General features: G+C 43.1%; 3 protein-coding genes across 3 annotated transcripts; 1 reads left to right on the top strand and 2 right to left on the bottom strand.

Annotated features, from left to right (window-relative positions):
- On the top strand, positions 3,347-9,360 carry LOC8078698 (isoflavone reductase-like protein). The gene is made up of 5 exons (XM_002458903.2): positions 3,347-3,675; positions 7,877-8,011; positions 8,342-8,579; positions 8,750-8,953; positions 9,054-9,360. The coding sequence occupies exons 1-5, from the start codon at positions 3,475-3,477 to the stop codon at positions 9,218-9,220; spliced, it is 945 nt and encodes a 314-aa protein (XP_002458948.1). The 5' UTR covers positions 3,347-3,474; the 3' UTR covers positions 9,221-9,360.
- Positions 9,526-14,467, bottom strand: LOC8078697 (GPI transamidase component PIG-S). Its single transcript, XM_002456760.2, has 13 exons — positions 14,228-14,467; positions 13,453-14,137; positions 13,039-13,123; positions 12,843-12,932; positions 12,637-12,710; positions 12,060-12,144; positions 11,882-11,968; positions 11,623-11,753; positions 11,033-11,114; positions 10,901-10,948; positions 10,429-10,501; positions 10,247-10,350; positions 9,526-9,984 (listed from the first exon to the last, which is right to left on the bottom strand). The coding sequence occupies exons 1-13, from the start codon at positions 14,415-14,417 to the stop codon at positions 9,865-9,867; spliced, it is 1,854 nt and encodes a 617-aa protein (XP_002456805.1). The 5' UTR covers positions 14,418-14,467; the 3' UTR covers positions 9,526-9,864.
- Positions 17,935-19,131, bottom strand: LOC8056138 (BAG family molecular chaperone regulator 2). The gene is made up of 2 exons (XM_002456759.2): positions 18,643-19,131; positions 17,935-18,506 (listed from the first exon to the last, which is right to left on the bottom strand). Exons 1-2 carry the CDS (start codon positions 18,896-18,898, stop codon positions 18,277-18,279), a joined length of 486 nt encoding a protein of 161 aa, XP_002456804.1. The 5' UTR covers positions 18,899-19,131; the 3' UTR covers positions 17,935-18,276.

The raw sequence follows: 19,131 nt of genomic DNA, 5'->3' as shown, positions 1-19,131 counted from the left end.
GCATTGCGAGCAGTTAAGTTTCTCTAAGAATCGAACGTTTTCTGTAATAACTATGCAACAAAATAAACAAGCACCTACATTTTCTCAACCATACGTCCTTAACCGCTCGATCCGAAAATAGACGTGGAGACCACCAGCCTGCGGTTACCGCAAAACACTAAACACTATGTCGTCCCTGACCTCTTGCATAAATCTGCGTCTCCTTTCAACACTCTCCTTGAGGAGCCAAGAACACAGCAGCGGTCTGCCGAGAGTGCTAGTTAAAAATAATAATCGTGCAATTGTCCGGAGCAAAGATCTCCATCGATCTGAGGTGCAGGGAAGAAAGGCCGGCCCCCCCATGGAGCCGCTGGCGATCGTGACGGTGGCCGGCGGCGTGCTGACCCCGGTGTTCGTGCTGCTATCGCGCCTCCAGCCCGTCGTCGACTTCTTCCGCCGGCTTTGTGACTGCCTCCGGCACCCTCAGCGCCGCCCCGCTAGGCCGGTCAGGGCGGCATGGAATAAGCCTGCAGCCACGGAGGAGTAGAGCATCTGGCTGCCTGCATCGGATTTGTCTCCAGCCTCTGGCGTTCGTTCAATATGTATGTAATGGAGAGGCATATAGATGTTGTATCCACTGGCGGAGCCACCGCTAGGCCACCCCGGGCAGCCGGCCGGGCTTCTCGCCAAAATACAAAAGAAATCTTCTTTATATTTATATAGAATTATGTGATTTTATAGTTAAATATTTTTGCTTAATGAGAATTGCCCGGGCTCCTGAAATCTTCTGGCTTCGTCACTGGTTGTATCCATGTAGTACCTTATTTTGGCTGAAGTACGTAGTCCCATGCTGGCTCCTATGGTGTGACATTTGGATCAAAACAAACTGTTTGAAATGGAATTGAAGCACCTATGCTGGGTAAGTGACTCATCAGTGCTACGTTACGTCTACTTCTTTGAGATCTCGATCTGTTGCATGTACGGGGAAAGTGGGAAACCTTGTACGCTAATCACCAGAACCCGTTCACATATCACCTTCTTAGATTCAATTATTTGCTTTTGTGCACATGTAAAAAAGTGCTCTTATGCTTTAGTCACCTTCTTGGATATGACCCATCCTATATCGTCTAAAAATTTCAAAAAATTGGATTTCAGAATAAAACGAATATTCAAGACTCTAAATGATTTTAAATAAAAAATATTGTCAACTAAAAAATTTAGATAGTATTGACCACTATATCCTCTGTTCATAAAAAATGTAATTCTTGTTTTTTGAGACCTTAAATAGTTTGAACTTTAATTAAAGTTATGTAAGAAGTACTAACATTCATGATATAAAATAAGAACCATTAAATTAGTTATAGAATATATTTTTAAGTAAATTTATTTAGAGACATAAATGATAATATTATTTACTTCAAATTTGCTCAAACTTGAGCTAGTTTGGGTGGAACGGATCTTGTATTGTATTTTTTTAGGACCATATCAATATTTAAGATGCTTTGGAAATTTTTAAAATCTGCGAACTCATGATACACGACAGCATTTATGTCATATTTAGAGGCGTCGCTAAACAAAGGCCCACAATTTTATTGTTAATTAATGAAAGATTTGTTTGTGTCTTGTTCGTTTGTCTAAAAAGATGAGTCTAGGGACGTGTTTGCAGCGCTGCATGAAGGCAGCCAGGTCCGACGCTCAGGCTTAGATCGTGTTTGTTTGCTGGCCCAAATGGCTATGTCTACTCTTCACTAATAATTAGGTAGCCTTACCACTTTTTTCTTCTTCGACATTTTGTCGAGCACCTCTGTAGTAGAGAGAGAAACCAGTGAGGGAGAGGGAGAAGGAGTGGAGCGCAAGGTGCCAGCCTTGATGGCGCTTTGTTTGGTGCAGACGGTCTCCGACAGCGGCAAGGGAGTCGACGGCTGAAGGGGAGGTGCCCTGTGCGCCATGCCAGTGGAGAAGAATCGAAGAGGCAGTCAAGCTGGAGCACAGAGTTGACGGCAAGGAAGCGATGGAGCCGGAGCACGGATGACGACAGCCTCGCCCTGCGCCATCTGCAACATCCAGAGGCGCACCTTCGCAAACATCGCGCGGCTTGACACCCACGACTTGCATCACTGTAGCTTGGCGACAGAGTTGAGGACGAGAGAACCTCCATCCAGCCCGCTCGCGTCATCGATGCGTCGTCATGTAGAGACTTGCCACTCGAGAAAGAGGTCGTCGGGACGGGGCTCGAGAATGAAAGAGAAATACGAGCATTCGTCACCACGGCGGCACCATGGAGGCGGTCAGGCGGAACAGAGGGAGGTGAGACCATAGGAAGGTGACCCACTTGCTTCATCTCGCCAACTCCGCTCCCTCCGTCGATCGGGCTCTAAAAAAACAACCCTCCCCTGAAATCATTGTTATGGGGTCTGACTCAAATGTTTTAAGCTTTGTGCAGGGTGAGACGAAGTTACATGTAGATTAGGGGGTGCATTTTGCACCCCTCCCCAAAAAAATTAAAAAAACTATAATTATGTCTATTTCACTATATATTCACCTATATAAACGATGTGTATGCATCCACAAACTAAGTGCACCTCCTTCTAATTTGCTCTAGCTTCACCACTGCTTCAAGGCTGGGCTAACGACACTAAACAAGGGCCACTGCAGCTAAGGAGCTTGGGCCACCTTCCGCGGCCTCTAGCAAACATGTCTTAGAATTTTTTAAGAGGCTCTGACATGTACGTCATTATAAAAGTTGGTAATTACCTATAAGCCATTAAAAAAGTTGAGCTCTCACAGTTGCCACTGCTCTAAACTCTTTTGCTCTTCATGTCATTTCTGTCAGATTTAGCTCTAACGGTGTCAAACCGCGAGTGTAAAAAGTCAAAAATACCCTCAAGGCTGAATATGTAATTAATTTTTTTGAGCACCTTAATGAGCTCAAATGAAAAAACTCAGAACTACAAAGTTGTAGATCTTGACAATATCTATAAGTTTTGTATAAAAATATTTTCGTTGAATTCCATACAAAAAATATATGATTTGATATGATTAATCTGTCTTAGAAAAAAAATTATACAAAATCAAATAAAAATATTTTTTATATAAATATTGTCGATCTCGATGAGATCTACGACTTGCTAGTTTTGAGTTTTTTGAGTTTTTCATTTTAGATCGTTAAGATGCTCAAAAGATTAATTAGATATTTAGACATGAGGATATTTTTGACTTTTCATACCTGCAGTTTAATAGCATTAGAGTTAAATCTGATAAAAGTTACCTAGAGAATAAAAGAGTTCGAAGCATTGGCACCTGTATATATGTAAAAGCCTTTTTTTAAGGCCCACACACTTGTGTGTGTGTGTTTTTTTTATCGCAAGATTCACCGCATGTATATTCCCGGTTCTTGAGCAGGATTCAGAAGCCCCTCGCCGTCTTTCTGCCAGACTGCTGGCTGCCTAGCTCTCCTTGAGTTGTACCGCGCTTTTGCACTCCTATATACCGGACATGTCGTCAGCGGCGGGGCATAAGGAGCGGAGCCGGGTGCTGGTTATAGGCGGCACGGGCTACATCGGCCGGTTCATCGTCGCCGCCAGCGCCCGCGAGGGCCATCCCACGTACGTCCTCGTCCGCGACCCCGCGCCCGCCGACCCTGCCAAGGCCGCCGTCCTCCAGGGGTTCCGGGACGCCGGCGTCACCCTCGTCAAGGTTTGCTACTCGTGTTTCCATTACTTTCCCCTTTCTCTTGATCTTAGATTCTCAGTGCGTGTCTTGGTCAATATTTGGTCAAAACTAGAACCCCTCAGAGGGCACAGCCCATGGATGTCAGTTGGATTTGGGGAGCTGATCCGTGGGAAGCTTCTTTTTTTGTGTGTGTTTGCTCTCTTGTGCTATTGCCACTGTCTACTTATATGACAATTAATCCCCAAAAAAGTAAAGTGGTCGCTGGTAGAGGATGTGTTATATAATAATTCCAATATGGGTCTTAACTCTTAAGGTGACTTTTAATGATAGCAACAGTTTGACGCATATATGTTGAGACTATGATACAGATGATCAACCAAATATTTCACCTAATCTAAGACTTCTTTGTTATAAGTAAATAAACACATTTTGAAAGTAGCAGTTGTAATTATATCTTCAACATCTTCTAATCTTCTATTCCTTGTTCAATGTGTTGTGGCACACCAAGATTCTGAAAATAAAATAGATATGAAGTAATTTAGACCAAATCATAATGAAAAAAAAAATCAAATTACAAATTCTGTAAAAAGGATCTGTAAGCTTAAACTTATTTTGGATTAATCATCAATCTGTAATGAAGAGGGATCCAACTGATTTGGCCTATTTTTAGTTCTACTGATAGGAGTATATAGGAACAAAGTTGGGAGCTTACTGATGGGAAACGCTAAACTCTGAGCGTACAAAGACAACAACAGAGAACCAACATGCATTAAAATTTTAAGGCTTACCAAAAGAATATGTAGAGCGGGTCAATGGAAGAGATTTTAATTAGGATATGTTGCAAACCTCTAAGCAATCTGCCAAAATTGCTAAAAAAAAACATGCCTACAATGTGGTTTTCTTCTTTGGCTAATTTCCTTGTTCTCACCATCGCCTGCTCAGTGGTCAAAGTAACAGGCTCATGAGGTAAGTGGCACTATTCCTTGATATGTGTTTGTCTGTTTCGCCACATGAAGGGCTGCCATACTATTACTATGTATATACTGTTAGATGTGCAGATGGTTATGGTTCCATGTAGGAAATATTGATAATGTTCATAAATTTCGTACAGAAAACACAGGGTTCACTTTAACTGAAGACTGAACATGCTTTGGCAAATGGAAAATTAGAAACCTTATGTTGCCAATAAAGATGATATTGGCTATTTGATATAAGTAGAGGCTAACTTGCTTCCAACCAAATTGCCATTGGGTTTCAGAATGGAGTTTGGAAGGTTGATAGCATTATGTTATGTTTTCTTTCTCATATCAAGTTGGTGTAGTTAAGGATCATTGTAAAAATAGACAGGAAAGTAGTATACTCTATACTGAATAAGTGGATATACAGGAAAACATTATCAAGCTAAACATTGGTGTTGTTACACGTATTATATCATGGTTTTAGGAGCATATATTTTATCATGTGTTACATAATAGAAGAGTGATAGTGAATGACTTTGTATACATGGTTCAGTATTTAAAGTTGAAGTGATAGTTTTAATCTTAATAAAATCTCAATTGAAACATTATATTGGGGCACTCAGTAGTGGTGATGCTTCTGTAGTAGAACAGGGTGTGTGGAACTGCCACAGCCTCATTGAATTGATTTGCACATTCTACCACACCAGCATCGTACCTTTTTTGTTGAACCCTCGCCCCGTGCCAATGCCCAATGGCTCACGTTGTTGTCCTTGTGGTCGTCATGTTGGATGAATGGAGCTTAACCCCTGTAGTTTTGTTTGAATTTAAGCTAAAAATCCATGAAAAGATATGTATTTACTATGGAAACAAATATGCCTGGTAATTACTAGATGTGTTAGAGGCACTGGATTGTCATCCAGAATAATATATAAATTTCATTTTGATCTGGGCTGCAAAATTGAGGTCATCGGTATGAATAAATCAGCCTTTTTTAAGGCAGTACCATTGTTTCTTTGGTACTTGGCACTATTATTTGTATTCAACAGAGTACAGTTGAAATACAAAACTAAAATATTAAGAATATAATCACATTTATACATGGAAGTACCTTGTCTTTCCATGTTTCTCATTTGACGACTAAAAATATAGGATTCTTGTCCCTGAAGGCAATAACCTGCAATTGATTTAGTAACATAAATGAACTGATATTAAACTAATTAAATATGTAATAGACTGAGACTATGCACATACACAACTTATCAGTCTTCCAGTGATTTATTTTTTCCCTAAGCTCAAATTGAGCGGAAATGGACTAAACCACATATCACAGTTGCATCATTTCATTTCAGAACATACTAACAAGAGAACGGCAATTTCACCTGCTGTGTGAGGCTATGCATCTCATTTGGTTGGATAAGATCTGCAAACTCGAGGTCCAGCAGCACTTGAGAAAATTAATACTATGGCATCCCTAATACTATTTGTACTTCAATAGGTTTTCTAGTGCTCCTTCCTTTGAACTAATGCTCAGTTAAACCAAGAAACTTTGTAAAGTTTCAATGGGTTGTTATATTAATCATAATAGTTCAAGATAGTCTACTAAATGGAATTAGCAAGCTGTCAGCAGATTAAACAATGTTACTGATCCTTTTGGTGGGAAAAAATATTTGGGACTGAGCCTGAACAACATTTGACAGTAACAATTTCACCTAGAGATATCAAGCTTGCATTTGGCTTTTCTTGACATGCATTATCCTTGTGCATTGGATGCTTGTAAAATCCATTCATCAGGTTTGCATCGCTCCCTTTTGCCTGCAAAATATGAAATCAAAGCACAGGTACTAATCACTCGGCTCCATGCAAGCTCGGTCGTTGCAACAAGCGCATGCTCCTTCACCAGCACATCCTTTAGCTACAACATAGAAGGCATATGGAAGTTGGGAAAGGGGTTTGGTACCGTGCTGCCGCCGATGCCGCCAGTGCGTTAAGGCGACTTTCTTTGCATCCTTGATTTGGTTGAGAGTTTGAGAAGTTGCTTCTGTGCTCATGCCGGCCGCAACGTCTACGTTCAAATTAGATTGGGAAAATCTGGATACAAGATTTGAAATTGAGAACACAAGAAAGACATGGCCAAGGATAAAGTTTCCACCCTTGTTATGGGTCTCTGGGGTCGAGGACGTCTGGGCCTAGTGTTGGTTTGGTGAACGGCTTGCCTTGGAGGCATTTTGTCAAACAGCCATTGGGCGTCGTCGATTTCGGTGGCTTCTCCAGCTGCTGGAGTGCTGGCCTATCCGCTAAGTGTGGTGGCAGGTCACACAGGGGCGCGAGGAGCTACGAAGCATCGATGCTGGTTGCCTGCTTCCTCATGCGTGCCTTGGCGGCGGCGGTCCCGTGCTTCTCTGTCCGCTGCCCGGCACGTATACCTTGGTCAAAATTGTACCAAAGTGTTTGGTTGAGGAAACTGTAACATGATTTGGTTACGGACGGTAACAGATTCCTTTACTACTTGTTTGTTTCAGCCCTCCCGTGATTAAGTCCCACAGTTATCAGATACCGGCCTATACAAAACTATTACCACTCTCTCCCCGGTGTAATCGATCAGATCGCAATCGTCTCCCGTCAACCCTGCGCCCTGCAGCTCCGCCTTAGCTGGTGGCCTTGACTCTGCGCCCTGTAACATCTGTGCCCATGGGAAGCCATCGATGTGGTCCAGAATCTTAGACCATCAGATAATTGACAGCGTTGACAACTCCCATCAGGCCATCACAGCGTTCTCTCTAGAGATTGCTTCCAGCTTTCCCATTGCTGTTACAGCAAGTGAAACAAAGTCTGTTTTAAGATGCTTTGTTAATGTTACCACAGTGTTCTATTTACATTCGCGTTTGCTTTACCATTCCTGATCCAATCACCATCATATATTAGTCCCTTTGCATACTATACTGACCTTAGCTCAGATTCAGAGCATTAATGCTTCTGAATAATTCTCAGTATTAAGTATCTAATTTGTAATGGGACAAAACTTGAGATTTGGTAACTTGTGTGGGCTATAGCTCTGGTAAAGGTCGGTGGTACACGTATCTATATGCTGATTTTTGAACGGCCACTGGTTTGTATTTTACAGGGATGCAGCTATCTTTGCTACATGTATTAAAATCAATCAATGTAATGCTAATAAGTACAATAATCATTCTATGTGTTATTGTCACTATAATGATACGATTTGATTCCACAGAGTTGTAATTGATGAATTTATGCCACATCGTCAGGGGGATCTGTACAACCATGAGAGCTTGGTGGTGGCAATGGAATCGGCAGATGTTGTGATCTCGGCGGTGGGTTATGCACAGCTGCCAGATCAAACCCGCATTATCTCAGCCATAAAAGATGCTGGAAACATAAAGGTAACTTACTGTACCTTAATGGAAAATGTCATTTGTGTATATCTTTTAGTTTGTTGTGGACATTTTAATATTATGATTATGTATATTTGTCTCTTTCGTCGTCTTCCACCTCCACACTGGAAAAAAGAAAGCACTGAAATGCAAGCTAATTGATTTTTTTATTTGTTTCTCTGAGATCGTGTTGAGCATTCCTATTTGTTTCTTTTGAACACCAGACAGTCCTTGCCTTTTGGCTTCACAAGCTTCACTGATTTAAATCCAAATATATTGTGTAAATGTTGAAGGATTGCTTTTGTATATGCTACTGTGTAATGTTGCAGTATTTTCCAGAGATTCTTTCCATCAGAGTTTGGGAATGATGTAGATCATGTGCATGCGGTTGAACCTGCAAAATCGGTGTTTGCTGCCAAAGCTAGTATAAGGCGTGCCGTAGAGGCCGAGGGGATCCCCTACACGTATATATCCTCCAACTTCTTTGCTGGTCGTTTCTTGCCAGCTATTGGACAGATTGGGGTTACAGGCCTTCCAATAGATAAGGTTCTCATATTAGGTGATGGAAATGTGAAAGGTAAGACTAATTACAATTTGTTGACTATATGTACTAGATAGCTTACCTTTTTGTGGGTCGTACAATCAAAGCAATATGTACTTGTAGGGTTGTATACAAATTACAATCAAAGGAACTAAGGAAGATATGAATACACTTTAGTTAATTTATATATTGTTTGTGGACAATAGCAATATTTGGAACAGAAGAGGATGTTGGCACCTACACAATAAAAGCTGTAGATGATCCAAGAACCCTGAATAAGATCCTATATCTGAGGCCACCAAGCAACATCTTATCTCACAATGAGCTTATCTCACTCTGGGAGAAGAAAGTTGGGAAGACATTTGAAAGGGTGTACATTCCAGAAGACGATGTCTTGAAGAAGATTCAAGGTCTAAAAATAGCAGGCTCAACTTTTGTCCTTATTTATCTGTTTCGAGCCTTACACAGTAAAACTTTTGTTCTCATTTTTTACTCTCTGATCTGCTGCAGAGTCTCCAATTCCATTGAACAGAGCGCTGTCAATCAGCCATTCTGCGTGGGTGAAGGGGGACCACACCAACTTTGAGATTGACCCTTTCTTTGGAGTTGAAGCCACTGACCTTTACCCTGATGTCAAGTACACTACCGTGGATGAATACCTGAACAAGTTCCTTTGAATTCCTAGATCCTATTTTGACTGCACCATTATAGGAAAGTATTTGCGGCAATGAAGACTCCATATGATTTTCAAATATTGCAAGACTCAACCGTATCAAGAAATAAAAAGTTGTTCAGTTTGCGTTTGCCTGAGCTTGAAGCACTGTGTTATTGTTCGCTAAATTTGGAGCTGACTTGCATGATTGAAACTGTTAAACTAAATGTCATAATAATACTACTAGTAATACTTAAAGCAACACAGGTTTGTTCAGTTGTCACACGCTCTGATTTCGCAGCAATGCTTTAACCATCGCCAACTTCGATCTGGATTCTTAATATGCGCTCTTTTTAAATCGAAAAATAAAATCCTTTGATATGTTTAGTTAGTAGGCATGACCGTATGAGATACTTATTTACAAAATTTGGGTTACAAGAACTTTTCAAGTGGTAGAAAATTTGACTATGTTAACAGCATGCAGCTAGCTTTACAAGCACTAAACCCCATGATAAGTATAGCTCTCTGCCTGACATCAGCTGGACATCCTAACCATTTTCGTGAGCATCGGAACAAGTGACGCTGCTATGTGCAGTACCAATAGCGGCCATCAGCTTCATATAAATGTTCAGACTTCTCTGATGCAAATCCATGCTAATCACCACCAGATCAGGAGGATGTCGCCTGGGAAGCAAGAAATGCAAAATATTTTGCTCGCTCTGCCTTGTAACGTTTTAGCTCTTTGATTGCCGCCAGAAGCACATGCAAGGAAACTGGTGCAAAAAATGGCTGCAGAAAGTATAGAGTTTTCAATAGGAATTCCTTTCCAATGTAGTACAGATTAACATGCACATGGGTTTGATGTATGCTATACAGTTGTCATCTTGCCACTCTATAGTTTGTCAAAATGTGTTGCAGATTGGTAAGCCATAGATGATTGAAGAATCGAATGATAACTAGGTTTTTTACTTTACTTTCAGGATTAAAGGAAATTATGAGCACCATCATAAAAGTTTGGAAAGCAGACACAAGTCTGCAATAGTATACTGACCATGTAAATGGCGAAATAGTGCTCAACTGAAGCATAACTGATTGACATAATGGATGGATGGAAAAATGCATCCTCAGCCAATGCCCTGGCTCTTGTTGCATATACTGTACATCAGCACAATTCTCAGCAAATGTTCATAAAAGGAAAATGACATTATAAGGAATGAATTATCGTCAACTTGCCTGCTGAAGAGTCACTTATTCCTAGAGTTGCATTTCCCTGAGCTAAATTTGCAGCTTCAAGAGAAAGCTCAACCTGGAAAAGAAAATGGTTGGAACAAGCTTAAGCTTGCTATTAACTAATCATATGCTATAATCAAAATCGTAAACAATCAGATCAACCCATGCACAAGTGTTTCAAGTACAAGGTAAGATACAATAACACAGCTTAAGTTCGCTATTAAGTGATCATATGCTATAATCAAAATCGTAAACAATTAGATCAACCCATGCACAGGTGTTTAAGTACAAGGTAAGATACAACTACACAGAGGATACATATATGATGCAGGTTCAGTGAAATATTTAAACAAACATATTATCTGAATGTAACTATTTCTGTTGCTTTAAGCGTGCATAACCAAAATGATAGAAAGATAAAACTAGTTTACAGATCAATGGGCTCCCATCTAGCAAGAGTGGTAGAAGGTAGAACCTGTCTTCCAATTTCATCCATGACAATCATTCTAGGGAGAGAGCGGACCTGGACACATAATAACATTAGTGACACCCGCGTGCAGATCAGCCTTTTGTATATCATTAAGCACTGGTTTCAGATGGGCCATACCAGAGTGGATAGAGACTCCAACGTGGTGAGGCATGACAGCAGATTGGAATGTGCATGGTGTCGATATAATAAATCTAACTCCCTGCGAGGGAAAAAGAGAGGAGGGAGTAAGAAACACAAAATGGTCATTAGAGCTTTATAGATGTTCATTTCTTGGGGGCAGGGACTTAGAATTTCAAAAGTTCAAAAATCAACCCTATGGGACAATCAGACTTGTTTGTGGATGCATACCATCAAACATATGATTTGCAATTGTCAACAGTTGTGTTCACTGTTCACAATGAACTGCTAGAACATCTAGACCTTTGGTGAAGGCCGGCTCACCCTGATCGATCCAACACTCAATGTTCAAAGGGTGAGATGGTCCTATTCTATAATGTATTGGTACAAGCAATGTGATGCGACTATAGTACTGACAGTTTGAGAATATGCAGAGTGTGTAATCAGAACGATAATAATTATCACCAAATGTTGTCCCATGGGGCAATCAATATGGGATAGAAATTACAGATCGTGTGATATTATGCACCATAGCAAGATGATTTTTGTACTGTGCTAAATATAGTAAGCCAGTTGAAAAAAATATTTACCATTCTGTGAACCCCTTTTCACTAACTACAAATTTAGTTGGCACGTCCATATCTTGTGAGAGATAAGATGGTTTTAGACCAAACAACTGCCTTAGTTGTCCAATGAAGATTTCGAGGGTCTCCATAAGTTCCTGTTTCATATAGGTGTCTCAACAAATAATGCTATTGCAAAAAGGGTATTTGAAGACTTGAAAGGGTGGCCTTTGCATTGAACATGCCAGGATATCAAAGAAGCAATAAAATGATAAAATCCACACACCTGAGATGACATTTTCTTACGGGTACCATGAGTCTTGGAATCAAGTGAGCAGTCCGGTGGGTTCCAGATAAGAACACCTCCCCACATCTATGTAACAAAATAATGCTGTCAAGTAAATAGCAAGATGGGTAACAGAAAGAAGGTAGTTTTTTTTACAGCTAGGTGTAGTACCACTTACTGGGGATATAAATGCATTAGTTTTTGAAAGCCCGCCGTCAGGAAGTTGTAAATATAATGGGCATTCCCTTGCAGATGGAATGTATCTGATGATTATTGAATAAACGGTTCAGCAGAGCATCGAGAAACATTTGTACTCTAATAGCAAACTTTTATCTAGGTTTAGTTTTTTCTTGCTTGTAATGGTTTAATTAGCTTTTGGTGTTGGTTTGGAATTTTGGATTGTTTACAAATTACAAGTAATAAGCAAACCTGATAAATGAACCATCAAGCTGATGTTTTCATCTGTGCACACTTGACACTTCAAAATCAGAAATATAGGGAAAACATGAAGTTTTTTGTAGCGGGTTGTGTTCTTAGGCTTTCATCAGTTTGCAAAGAAAAAAACAAACATCATGGACACATTATATCTACCAGAAGTTTAACAAAGGAAAATGATGATGTGATGGTAAAAAAAAAGGAAAGGAAATTTTGTTGAAGAGAACAAATTATGTTACATCATGTTTTGAGACTTGAGTAAAGTTTAATGTACGACAAAAAACAGAGGTTAATAATCAAGTTTGATCCAAGGAACATACACCACAAATTGAAGAATTTTTGATCGTCCTGTAGCTGAAATTGATGTATCCAAGTGCCACTCATTTGAGTTTACCTGTCAACGTCATATTTTTCATAGAGCAATTAAATTTTTGGAACTCGCACTATAGATGATTGTGGCAAGCTATCGGTAGAATGTAGTACAATCAAGAGCAAATGGTTTCAGCAAGACAAGTCAGACACTTACAAAGAAAGGAATGTCTCCCATACTAAGGACATTGCCACCCAGTTTATCATCAAAATAAGAATAGGACGACTTAGGAGTGTGGTACAAAACCTGAAAAGAAGTGATAGGATTATTACTTATTAAAATCGACAATATTAAGCAGAAAGGAATATCATGGTTTTCATAAGAAATGGTTTAGTTTAATGCAAATTAGCACCTGACTTTCTATATTGATTTCTGCAATTGGTCGCAGTGCCTCAACCACAGGATTCAACATCCTCTCACCAATCTTTTCAAAATCCCTGCATGTAGAATGCCTAAGTGCAAAAATTCCAACAGCAGCAGCAGCAAAGGAAAATAGGTTTCATTTTTGCAGGAAGCTATACATAGCCTACAGGACATCTAACTGATGTAGATAAGAAATATACCATATCCCCACTGTCTAGATAAAATGAAAGTTTTGCACAAGTACCTTCTTGATGCAGTCTAATATGTAATATGTTGTACGTTACTTGTGCTTAAACATCTAACATAGAACATAAAAATTTGAATTTATATAGCAATTTGATATGGAAGGGAAAGCAACAGCAGAATTAAAGAAGTATAGCAGAGTTGCAAGTTTTGTTCTTACCAATCATACACCCAATCACTTGGATCAGCATTCAACAAGCTAAAGGATAGAACTACATTTCCATCTGATCCAACTGGCATGAACTCGCCTTTCCCAATGCCTGCCTCACCCTCCTCAATACCCCCATTCATGAAATACTTGGCAAATACCTTGCCAATAACTGTGACAGCCTTAACCTCATCAGCCTTTCCAACCACCCAAGCATGCCGGTGCTTCCCAACGACAACCCTCATACCCTCTGCATCACCAGTCTCCACAACCACAACAGTGTAAACCCTAGACCCATCCCCTCTGCCGCTGCCTAAAGCTGAGTGCAGCAATTCATCGAACACCTCATCGCCAATCACCAGGTCTGCACTGGTCACAGTGCCACACTGCCAATCTGAGCCAACGCTGCTGCTGCTGCTGCTGGAGCAGCCACCAGCCAACTCAACGGTGACTGATACCGAGACATTACCGGCAGTAGATGTGGCTGGGAGAAGCTGGAGCTGGGCCGAAATCGATTGCTCAAGGCGACGGCTGAGGGAGGCATCAGAGCGATCGGGAACCGACCGGAGGAAGACCGCGTGGAGACTGCATGGGAAGGAGGGCGGAGTGGAGTGGAGGCGGTGGGCGAGTGCCGTAATTGCGTCCGAAGGCAGCGGCGAACGATGGATCTCGGTAGATTTCAGCAGGAAGGGCAGTCCTAAAGAGAGAGATGCAGAGAAGTAAGCGAGTTATACAGAGATGTGCGCAAAAACACTAGCCATAGCTTAGAGGAGGTCGTGGGTAGTACCGACGAGAAAGGAGAGGAGGACGGAGGCGGTGAGAATGAGGCGCTTCACGCCGGGCTTCGTCGTGCGCAACGGCGGCTTGTTGCTGCCGGTAGAGGCAGGAGTAGAAGTATGCGGGTCTCTGGAGGCTTCGCCGGAGATAGGAGGAGGAGGAGGAGGCGTTGGGGCCTCGTCGCCGGCGATCTCCGCCATCGCTCGAGTGACCGGACGTCCGGCAGGCCGGCGTTGTTTGGTTCCGAGGGCGGAGTGGGACGGTCCTGCGATGGGAGAGCGGCGTTGTCGCCTTGTGGGCCGGGACCGTTGCTGGGCTGTCTGACAGATGCTGGCAGGTTGAATACGGGCCGCAGATGTCATAGGCCGAGCCTGGAGGTCTGATGGACTCGGAAAGGCCTAAAGGCGATCAGGAATCGGCCCACCCAGCGTAGGAATCATTGTCGCCTGCCTTATAAAATACCAAAAAGAAAATTGCGATTCCACGTTGAATTTTATGCTGTATATAATATCCGTTGACAGAAAATCTCACCCCCTATATCTGTCGAAATTTATGGTATAATAACCCAAGACAAGTTGAACTTTTCTACTTAGATTTACTATAATTTGTTTTCACAGTATCACAAATGTTAGTACTTCTTTGTACAAATTTGATCAAACTTAAATTTGTTTATGAGTTCGATCCCCCACGGAGCTGAGTTTTGGGTTTGAGGATAATAAAATATTTTCGTCTGTTCCACACCAAAGTACATGTCTATGGTCGTCATCCTGGCTTATGGTCGTCGTCCTGGTTTGTGGGGATACAGGTGTCGTTGTATATAGATGGAGTTGGGGTTCGAGGGTTTTTCGCGAGCTACGCGAGAAGTTCTTCTTTAATGAAAAGCCGGTGAGAATGTCACTTAAAATCCCCTCATATGTCTCACGCTAAAGTATAAGTCTATGGCCACTGTCCTGTCTCACGGTCACGGGGATGCAGGTGCCGCTATATATAGGTGTGTCGGGGTTCGAGGATTTTTCACGAGCGGCGTGAGAAGTTTTTCTTCTTAGTGAAAAATCGATGGGGACGCCACTTCTCCATGGCTTGTTTTTTTTTTGTATTTGTGTTACAGTATACATGTTTTTTTTTGGTTTATAACTCAATCCAGACACCATTTTTTGGACAACACAACTCAGACACTATTGTTGACAAAGAACTTATGCATTGAATTTACTGAGTATTCACCGTTCTTGTCAGGCCAATTCAAATCACAACTAGATTACGCCATTCTACAAGTTTGCCACTCACTAAAACCCCTGCGTAGAGAGTTATTCAATGGAAAAGAACTAAAAAGCACAAACATTGGCGAATGTTGTTGTTTAATGCTAACACTATCATCAAAGAGAGCCTGGGACTGGAATTTTCACTGTACCATCGTTCAATTGATATTTCTTGAGGCTAAGAAATTGATCTTTAACACATTTTCAGCGCGTGCACTGGTGTGCAAATGCAGCCGGAGGCGGGTAGATATATATGGCGGTGGTTGCACGTTGGATCGGCAGGCTCTCTCGTGCATGTAGATGTAGCGCATAGCAGACGCTGCAGCACCAACATTCTATCTGCATCTGTGGTCACACACACTATAATTGTTGAGGCCTTAACGGATCTAGGAAAGGTCGTCATGCACGTTTGCTGCGAGCAGCCGAGCACACACGAACCAAGACCTTGTTTAGATTGTATTATTTTCATTTGTATTTGACAAATATTGTTTAATTATGGAGTAATTAGACTTAAAAGATTTGTCTCGCAATTTATAGACAAACTGTATGATAAATTTTTGTTTACATCTATATTTAATATTTCATACATGTGTCGTAGATTCGATATGATGAAATTTTTGTTTTTGTTTTTAGGGTGAACTAAACAAGGCCCAAATCGATAAATGAGGATGGCGCTCTAAATGGTTACCGTGATTCTTCTAGTCTCATTTAATGATCCAAATAGACAATTTATTTTCTCTTTTTTTCATTTACTCTCATTATTTAGAGCATCATCCTAATCCTCGATGATTCAGCGGCGGCACCGCGGCGCGGCCACCGGACCGGATAGGCGGATACGCCGCGCGCCGGCGCAATCTCCGTGGGAACCCTACGCACATGCGGGCATGCGGCTGCCGACCTGCGGCGATGCATGTACCGGCCCGCCCGCCCGTTCGGATAAGCCGCGCGGCGTGGCGACTCAACTGTCTGTGGCGAGAACGGCGACTCCCCGGGCGGCGGGCGCGCGAGAAGAGAATTCCATTTCCATTTCCACCTGCTACCAGGGACAGGGACCGACCGGGGTAACATGGCAAGTTGATCAGGGCGTAGTACGTGCGTCACCGTCTGCGCTGATTCTGCTGGAGTGCCGGCACATGCGCCGCGGATCGGCACGAGCCAGGCCGGCGCCCGGCGGTGCGCAGTGGGGGCGCTACCGGCATTCAATCCGGCCCTCCGTTTCCGGCACGAGTTCAGGGCCGGACTGCGTCTCGGGCACCGGGGTGGATCGATAATCACGTGTTAGATTTCGCGTCCCTGTCTCTGGCCCGGGACCTGCCCCCCTGGGCCTGCTTCATCAGAGCCTCAGGGCGCGTAGCCCACGGCCTCTGGTCGCTCCCGTTTGGCTTTTTGTATGGGTGATCGATTAATCCGATACGATCCACAGCCGTTGACTTGTTACCGCCGAGTCTCACCACCGGTGCTGGTTGCGTGCGCGTGATAACTGTAAAACGGCTCTGGAAAAAGGAGCTTGGGACTGGGAGAATGGGAGTTGGGGCACGGTAGAAACAGCAGCCTTTGCCATGCGACTGACGAGTGAAAACTACGACTGAACTTTTTGTGCTCAACGTCGTCAGAGATTGAGAGCGCAGACCGCTGGCTCGACCACTTTATAAAAGTTCAGGTATGCGGTTGACAACTTGCTAAAAGAAAAAAAGCAAAGCTTTTGCTTAATCTTTGCAGTTCAGTGCAAGCTGGCGGTCGCTACATGTTTGGTACGTAAACGGTAAACCTCGATGCTTTTCTTGGCAATAGGTCATCTGAGACTTGAAGCTTCAACTTTGAAGGGCACATGTACAGTGCCAAGGGAAGCTCGGCTAGGGGTTATCAGCCTATTATTGCGTAGTAATTACGGCCTTAATCCCCTGAACGGCTGAACCAAACACAGCATAGTGCAAAAAGGGAAAAGCCTCATAAACCAAACGCACCCTGATAGTAACGGGAGCAGGAGTATCAACGCTTGAAAGCGACGACTTTTTTCTCCGTGCTATCACCTGTCCTATCACATAATTTTGCTTTTGCAATGCTGATCCTCAAAGTGCAGACTTTTCTCCATGCAAAAAAGAAAAAACTTTGGCACAGATCATGTCCTTTTCCCTCGATAATAGTACCAACCATTTCTTTGATTCTGCGAGGATTTTGTAAGTAGTGGTTAATGGTGGGTAGGGGCAGCTTGTTAGAAGCAGGTTTCTGTCCAGCCTTTGCAGTTCAGCGTAAGCTGGCAGTTTTCTATTACATTACATGTTTGGTAGCCGTAAACCTGCTGCCGCTTGGTTTGTCAATTGCAACATGAAACAGCAAGTGTATGCAAGTAGTACATTGGAACTGAAAACCGAGCAACCGCAATTTCTGGATTCAGAGTACATGCCAAGCTGATGGAGAAAATGAGGCTGTGTAGTACTAGATTCTGGGCAAAAGACAAGAATTTACAGAGGAGCTATGAAATTCCGAACTGTATTGCTGATCTCAAGAAAAGAATATATACAGATTACAGAATAAGAAACAAAGAATTACTGGCTCACACTGGCACTGGGGTTGCATTACCCGTTCACAGTAATTTACACCATGTATTTATCATCATATATTATATCCTATTGTTTGCAAATGTCTTGATTCCATTTACCGAATTCAAGCCCTGAAACTCAGCAGGCTCTGAACACTGCAGTTAGACTGAACTGAAACCTTCGCTCTGTCGCTCACGCAGGCAAACTGGAAAAAGAAGACAGGAAAAACAAAAACTGGCAAGAAATTCTGGGGATTTCTCTGTCTACACTTGGATGAAGGAGTGGCAGGGCACCCCCATGAGCTGCGCCAAGGTGGTTGACCTGAGCTTCCTCTCCTTGATGGCCGGGTCCTCCAGGAGCAGCACCTTGTCCTTGTCCTGGACGCCCACCATGTGCAGGTGCTCGCAGTCGTCCCTCTCCTTGCCCCTGTACAGCAGCCTCTGCTCTCTGGGCCACAGCCCGGTCACCAGCGACAGCATCACCTTCAGGTCGCCTGCATTGGATTGTTGGGGCAAACGCAACTTAGCACCCGTTTACTAGTTTGATCGCACGGGAACAGGGAGTATAAGAAAGCAACGGAGAGCAAGCAGCACGGCAATGCGGTGCCGGCGAAGTAGAAGACGACGTACCGAAGGTCGCGGTGGCGTCGATGGAGACGTCGTGCCACTGCCAACCGGTGGAGACTCTCACCAGGATGTACTCCACGGCGGCCGCGTCCTCCTCGGGCGACCGCCGCTTCTGCACCAGCATCCCGCCGGGGCGCACCTCCCACTCGATCTTCTCGTGCTCGGCGACCATGGCGCAGATGTCCGCGCTGCCGACGCTGGTGGCGGTGCTCCTGGACCGGCTCCTGAACAGCCTCCTGGGGCTCGGAATCTTCACCATCTCCGCTGCTCTCGGTCTCTGCTAAGCTAGTGGCTGCTCTGCTCTCTGCTCCTGTCTCTGTCTCGGTCGATCACTGGCTGTCTCGGTGCCGGGACTGGCAGCAGGGCCTGGGATTTTAAAGAGGGGGAGAAGCGGGCGATGAGGACAAAACGGGAGGAGGTTAAGTCGCGACAGGGGCGAGACGTCCACCGTGCGGAAATGATTGGCGATTAACCTGTGTTTGTTTGTTTAAC

This window comes from Sorghum bicolor, chromosome 3, assembly GCF_000003195.3.
Source record: "Sorghum bicolor cultivar BTx623 chromosome 3, Sorghum_bicolor_NCBIv3, whole genome shotgun sequence".
Classification (NCBI taxonomy): Eukaryota; Viridiplantae; Streptophyta; class Magnoliopsida; order Poales; family Poaceae; genus Sorghum; species Sorghum bicolor.
This window is presented reverse-complemented; position numbering and strand designations above follow the sequence as displayed.

What these genes read in the sequence shown, in the direction of transcription:
- LOC8078698 (XM_002458903.2), top strand. Translation starts at nt 3,475, where the DNA reads ATGTCGTCAGCGGCGGGGCATAAGGAGCGGAGCCGGGTGCTGGTTATA. An exon ending in CCGGCGTCACCCTCGTCAAG is followed by an intron (nt 3,676 to 7,876) that starts GTTTGCTACTCG and finishes CCACATCGTCAG; the next exon opens with GGGGATCTGTACAACCATGA. An exon ending in AAGATGCTGGAAACATAAAG is followed by an intron (nt 8,012 to 8,341) that starts GTAACTTACTGT and finishes AGTATTTTCCAG; the next exon opens with AGATTCTTTCCATCAGAGTT.
- LOC8078697 (XM_002456760.2), bottom strand. Translation starts at nt 14,417, where the DNA reads ATGGCGGAGATCGCCGGCGACGAGGCCCCAACGCCTCCTCCTCCTCCT. An exon ending in AAATCAATATAGAAAGTCAG is followed by an intron (nt 12,933 to 13,038) that starts GTGCTAATTTGC and finishes ACTTCTTTTCAG; the next exon opens with GTTTTGTACCACACTCCTAA. An exon ending in AATAAGTGACTCTTCAGCAG is followed by an intron (nt 10,351 to 10,428) that starts GCAAGTTGACGA and finishes GCTGATGTACAG; the next exon opens with TATATGCAACAAGAGCCAGG.
- LOC8056138 (XM_002456759.2), bottom strand. Translation starts at nt 18,898, where the DNA reads ATGGTGAAGATTCCGAGCCCCAGGAGGCTGTTCAGGAGCCGGTCCAGG. An exon ending in CGACGCCACCGCGACCTTCG is followed by an intron (nt 18,507 to 18,642) that starts GTACGTCGTCTT and finishes AATCCAATGCAG; the next exon opens with GCGACCTGAAGGTGATGCTG.